This window comes from Pediculus humanus, genomic scaffold, assembly GCF_000006295.1.
Source record: "Pediculus humanus corporis 1103172107682 genomic scaffold, whole genome shotgun sequence".
Lineage (NCBI taxonomy): Eukaryota > Metazoa > Arthropoda > Insecta > Psocodea > Pediculidae > Pediculus > Pediculus humanus.
The window spans coordinates 194,052-200,607 of NW_002987291.1; the positions used below are offsets into that span (position 1 = coordinate 194,052).

Here is a 6,556-nt window from a genome sequence, read left to right on the forward strand (position 1 = left end):
TTTTTTAGGCATTCAAGTATGTAAATCAATGAAGGACAAAAAAAGTTTTTAAAAATAATTAATTTAAAAAAATATAATAATATATAAAAAAAACATAATTGACAGGCATCACCATAGTTTTATAATTGAATAAAATACAAATGTTGCAAATAGAAATAGTTTTTAGTGAGTTTTTTTAAAAAAAATTTTTTTATTAAATTTGTTTTTAATTACATGGATATGGATGAGACCTCTTAGGTTAAAAGTTCTCAAAAAATTAAATGATAAAAATCAATAAAGCAAAAATAATAAAAATTTTTAAATTGATTGTGACTTACTTTTTCTTTTTTTGGTTTCATTAAAATGTCACATTAATTATTTTTTTCAATTTTTCTATAAGTTTCTTTAATAACATTTGCACCATAATTTGAGCAATCAAGTTCAATACAATGAAGTTTAGAGCCCCATTCACAATGAGCTACATCTTTTTGTTTATATATTTTTGTTTGAATTCTAGTAGATACTTCACCAGAGCCATGAATCTTAAAAATTTAAAATTAAAATTTAATTTACAATAAATATTTTAAAATGGGACAATTATGGTAAATGAATTAAAAAATCTATTAATAATACCTTCATAGTGATTGTCATATTTTCCCTAGAACCTCTTTTGCTTGGTTGTAAACCTTTTGTAGAATAATAAGAGGAATATGCACTAGCTGTAGAACTTCTTGCTCTTTCCCCAGCTATTATTTCTATTCCGTTAACCGTTAATAACCTTTTAAGAATTTTTTAAAAAAATTAATACAAATGGTGGATGGTTAATTTGAATTTAAAACAAAGTAAAAGTAAAAAAAAAAAAACTAATTTACTCCAAGTCTTTAGGTGGTATGAAACTGACATCCATTCTATATGTGCTATCAGAATGTAATTTGACAGTTTTAGGCTGGCTAAATCTATCATTTTTTTCCATTTTACAATAGACAGGAGTACCTTCAGGTGCCTTTCTCATTGACAATGTAACTTTGAATGTTTCTTTCTGTGTATTTTGCATGGCACATTTTTAAAAAACTGTTTTTCTATGTATTTTTCTATAAACTTAAAAATAATAATAATAATAACAACTTAATTACTTTTAATAAAAAATGTTTTTAAAATTAAATAACTAAATAGAGTAAATGATGATGATGATGATGATAACATACTGTAAATTAAAAAAATAAAAAAAATTTTTTTCTTTACCGTTGTTTTGTCTAAACACAAGACAGATTGTTTATTACTTAAAAAACTTTATTATTATTATTATTATTATTTTACTTTTTTATATACCATGCTGGCATAATAAAACTTTATATCATATTACAACAGACCTAAGACAATAAGTGCCAGTTGGACCCATCACTGATAATAATTTTTCGTGCTTATTGTTTTGTTTAAAAAAAAAATTTTATTTAAACAAAAAAAAGAAAAACTTTTTGTAATTTAAGAAAATTAATAATATCACCGTAGTATCCTTGGCCTAAAATGTGTTGAGAATGTGTTGCGTGCCGCTAATTTTTTATTTTATTTTTTTTGACAAAAAATAGAATTTTGCACACACATACACACCGTTTTTCACTTTTTTTTTTTTTTTTGTAAAAGAAAAATTTTGCACCAAAAATTGTTGTTAATTTTTATTTTATTAAATCACCATAAATTAAACTCGCGTTTTAATTTGTTCGTATCTTTTATTTATTATTAAATCCGATAATTTTTCGCTTTTGTGTTATAAATAAAAATTGTTTATTTATTGATATTTGACAATAAATAATAATTCTAAATATGATTTGAAAGAAAATAAATAAATATTTACAAATAAAATAAAATTTATGTTGATTTTGAAATAATTATTTTATAGCTAATAAAAAACAAAAATTTATGACTGAACATAATAATTATTTATATATTTTAATTAAAAATAGTTTTTATTATATATATATATATATATATATATATATATATATATATATATATATATATATATATATATATATATATATATATATATATATAAAAAGAAAAAAATTGTTTTTAAACTTTTTACTATATATAAATTAAATCATTTAAATTTTTTTTTTTTATATATTAAATTTAAATAATTAAACAAATTAATTATCGTAAGTGGAAAAAAAAATTTGATATAATTTATTATTATTTAAATATAATTTGTTTTTAAAACTAAATAATTAGCTTTTTGAACTAAGAAGAATCGTTGTAAAAAAAAAAAAAAAAAAAAATAAACAAAGAAAACAATTAAGTTTATTAATAAAAAAAAAAAAAAGAAAAGAAAATTCTATTTTTAATGTTTCTAAACGTGATAAAAATTTTAATGAAAGTGAAAATTATTTTTAATCGACAGTGAATAAAAAAACTAATTGAAATTTATTATTATTAACGTTCAATTTATGAATTCTTTGGAAATTAATTATTATTATTTAACTTTGATTAAAATATTATTTAATGATGACACTATTTACAAAATAAAATTAAAAACTAAAGAAAAAAACTAAAAAACTAAAAAAAAACTAAAAAACTAAAAAAACTGTCTACTTGACCAATTTACTAAAACAAACTAGTTTAATGCTTTGTAGCGAAACACAATTTTTTTTTTTTTTTTTAAAGAAAACATGCGTGTTTTCTTTTGTTTTTTTCCCTTTTCTATAATAAAAGGTAAATACGGAATTCATACAAATAAATAAAAAAAAAAAAGAAAATTTTTTTTTTCCTACTTTTATCTTTAATTTAATTTTTTTTTCTTACTAAAATTCAATTAAAAAAAAAAAATTACAACGGAAATGATTTAAAATAAATAAATAGGAAGAAAACAAGTTAAAAAAAAATTTTTTTTTTTAATATTAATTATTTATTTTTTATTCTGTGATGAATATATTTACAAAAAGTTTGTAAAAATTATTTTTAATGTTTCCTTTAAAAAAAAAAAAAAAAAAAAAAGGAATTAAAATTATTCAAAAAAAAAAATTTTAATAAGTACATATATACATAAAATGACCGTTATAATTATTAATGAAACGTTTTTTTTTTAATACTATCTTTAAGAAAGTAATAATTATAACTTTAAAAAATGATTTCCTTAACAAATTACCATTTAAATATTTATTGTTTATTTTTTTTTTTTTAATGTATGTGTTTAATAATGATTTTAAAAAAAAAAAAAACCTGTCGTTTTTTTTTTTTTTATTGATTTATTATAACTAAGCTCAAAAACTATAATTAATGGCGAAGTACAGAAAAAAAAAAAAACGGCAAAATCGATTATTCAAATTTGCAAAAAACCCCCTCGATAACAAAAAAAATTTACTTATTTTTATTCATTTATTTTCTTATTATAATTATATTAAATTTTAATTTTTTTAGTTTTTAATAGAAATAAATTGAAATTTTTTATGTAAAGTAAATTTTTAAAAGAATTCCATTGAAGTTGTTGTCAATTCAAAAAGCTAAATTAAAAGTCAATTTTCTTTTTTTGTTATGTAATCATCAAAGGGATAAATATTTATAATTTAGTTTAGTTTTTAAATTTTATAAATTTATTTTAATAAAATTGTGCAAATAATTTACTAAAAAAAAAAAAAAAAAAAAAACTATAGTAATCACACATGAGAGAATTCATTTTTTAAAAAAAAAATTACAATTTATTTTTTATTTAATGTAAAACTAATTAATTTATTTATGTTATATTATATATATTTAATTAATTTAATTGAAATTTCAAGTATGAAATGATAGCAAAATAAATAAATAAATTGATGGAATTGTTACAAAAATGTTTTTAACCGAATAAACGTTTAATTAAATGTCATGACGGATCAGGTATGTTGCGGATAACAATGCTGCCAAAATAATAATTTCCTATCAGGTGTCTACCCTGCCAACTCAAAACATATCCCGTAATAAAATAAAAAACTTTTAAATAGAAAAAGTGTAACATATTTTTGTGTTGTTTTTTTTTTATTTACGTTTATAATATTTAATTAAATAAATGAAATGAAGTAAAATATGACATCTGTAATATTTGGTGTAGGAGTGGGTTTGGTTATTTTGATAACTGTTTGGTTAATTGCGATATGTATTGGCATAATATCATTTCGAACAAAACGCAACATTGGAAACATAACGATATTTATAGCCGTGTTATTTACAATTATTTTACTGTTAATACCACTTGATAGGAAAACGCCGACTCCACAAGTTTATCGAGTGAGTTTTTTTTTTTTTTTTTAGAATAATTTTTTTAATTTGATAATTATTATTATTATTTGAATTAAATATTTTAAAATATCAAACCTCGTGTTATGTATATTTTTTTTAAAAATTCTCTTACATTGGTAAAAGTAAAATTTATCCATTTTCTTTTTTTGGTTAAAAAAGAAAAAAAAGGAAATTTATTCTACAAAAAAATTTTTTTTTTTGAATAAATTACGTAAAATATTGTAAATAAAATAATAAAAATTAATTTTTTTTTTAAAATTATTTAAATTCATATGTTTAGTTTGAAATTTTTTCTTAAAATAACTGAGTGGGATTTAAAATTATATTTAAAAAAAAAAAAGAATTTTTGGATAATATTGTCCATTTAATTTGAAAAATTAATTAAATTAATTAAAATTTTATTGATTTTTTAAAATAAAATTGTTATCATTATTATTATTTTATGGTTTTGTATAAGTACATTAAAATTCTTTTGTGTAAAGATCCAAAAATAATTTTTTTAATATTTGGGGTATTTCATGAACTGATGTTCTTACAATGTAAGAATAATAAATAAGAATTTGTAATGTAAAATGTTTTTATTATTCGAATTAAAAAAAAAAATTTCAGATGAATGAGGGAAAAAAAAATAATTATAAATTAACATTTTTGAATATGTATTAGTTAAATTTAAATAATTATGAATTTTATAGGTTTATGACGACGTATTTATTTGGAGAACTTCACTTCTTATTCTCTTAGCCTTATCCAGCAGTCTCGGATTTGTGGCATATATTACAAAACATTTAATGGAACCTAAACAAAAGACTATATTGTTAAAAAAATAATAGTAATCAAATATGCTAAGAAAAGCATTTTTAATTAGGAGAATGACATTAAGTGCGGTAAATCGCCGCAAATATCGTGAAATAGAAACAAATGATGAATTTGTTAAGCATGTAATTAATTCTGAATACCCTGTAGTTGTAAATTTTCATGCCGATTGGTGTGAGCCTTGTAAAAAACTTACACCAACCCTTAAAGAAATGATAGAACCATTAAATGATGTTAATTTAGCTATTGTCGATGTTGAAAAACATCCAGAATTGGTTGAAAGTTTCGAAGTGAAAGCCGTACCTGCTGTTGTTGCTCTTAGACATGGACAAGTCATTGATAAATTTATTGGTTTAGTCGAAAAGGATATGATAACTAAACTTATGGAAAAACTAGGATCGAATAAATCATCTGACTAAATTTAAATATATGATAGATAACAATAAGTTTTATCGTAGAAATTATTCTTTCTACATGAATTTGCTTTTGCTTTTATATCATAACCCATATTAATTTTTAAGTTTGCCAGGATTTATTTATAATGTAATTTTTGTGAATAATTATTTATCTTACTATGTCAGTGTATTAAATTTGAAAAATGTACTATATGTTTAGTTAACATAATGATATTGCACATTTTTAATGTATAAATTTTTTTTTTTTTTTTTTTTCTTATCAAAAAATTAAATATTATATTGTTTAAATAACTAAATTTTTTCGAAATATTTTCATTAAAAAATTTTTACTATAAAAATGTTGTATAGCATTGGTTTTTAAAACTTGTTCTTTATTATACAAAATATTTGTATTTGTTTTATTATTCAAAATATTTTATATGACAGCAATGTTAAGCAGTGCTTAAAATTTACAAAAAAAAAAATTTTTTTTTTGCGTCTTTCAATGTAAATCAAATTAAAATTATAAAAAAACCTATCAAGGCATAATTTAATTTATCGAATTTATTTTAATCATTGTTTGATATTCGGGGAAACTTCATTGTATTATTACATAGCTTTAATTTATTAAATGATGTATTTAAAATAGTCATTTTTTTTTTAATTAAACCTTTATTATGTTTTTTGATTTTTTGGAAAATTTTTATGTAAAAAGAAAATTGACTTGAATTATTTAAAAGGAGATATAAATTGAATAAAAATTGTTACATTATATTAAAGTATAGCTGAAATACTTGTGCACGATATAATCGCACAATAAGACATTTAAAAAAACGAATAAAAGTATAACGATTTTTATGTTTTATTGTGATAATTTCCATTTTATTCATTGTAACATGTTAAAATTTGTTATAGACATATTAGTTCTGTTGTAGTTGGCTTTAATTGAAGTTTATTTATGTTAAAATCCTAAATTTTAACATTTTATAATTGTAAAACTTCAATTAAATGACGAGAAATATTTCAAATGTAGGAATAGAACAAATATTGAAATTCTAAAGTTATTCTCGGTATTTTATAATGATACTATGGTGTACTGG

The 6,556-nt window shown here is 19.4% G+C and overlaps 2 protein-coding genes across 2 annotated transcripts; one reads left to right on the top strand and one right to left on the bottom strand.

The window, feature by feature from the left end:
* Positions 1-576: 576 nt before the first annotated feature.
* Phum_PHUM299940 (uncharacterized protein) lies at positions 577-1,033 on the bottom strand (the record flags this gene model as incomplete). Its single annotated transcript, XM_002427131.1, has 2 exons — positions 577-757; positions 852-1,033. 2 exons carry the CDS (start codon positions 1,031-1,033, stop codon positions 577-579), a joined length of 363 nt encoding a protein of 120 aa, XP_002427176.1.
* Positions 1,034-5,087: 4,054 nt separating this feature from the next.
* Phum_PHUM299950 (thioredoxin, putative) lies at positions 5,088-5,480 on the top strand (the record flags this gene model as incomplete). The annotated part of the gene is made up of 1 exon (XM_002427132.1): positions 5,088-5,480. The coding sequence occupies one exon, from the start codon at positions 5,088-5,090 to the stop codon at positions 5,478-5,480; it is 393 nt and encodes a 130-aa protein (XP_002427177.1).
* Between the last annotated feature and the right edge of the window lie 1,076 nt (positions 5,481-6,556).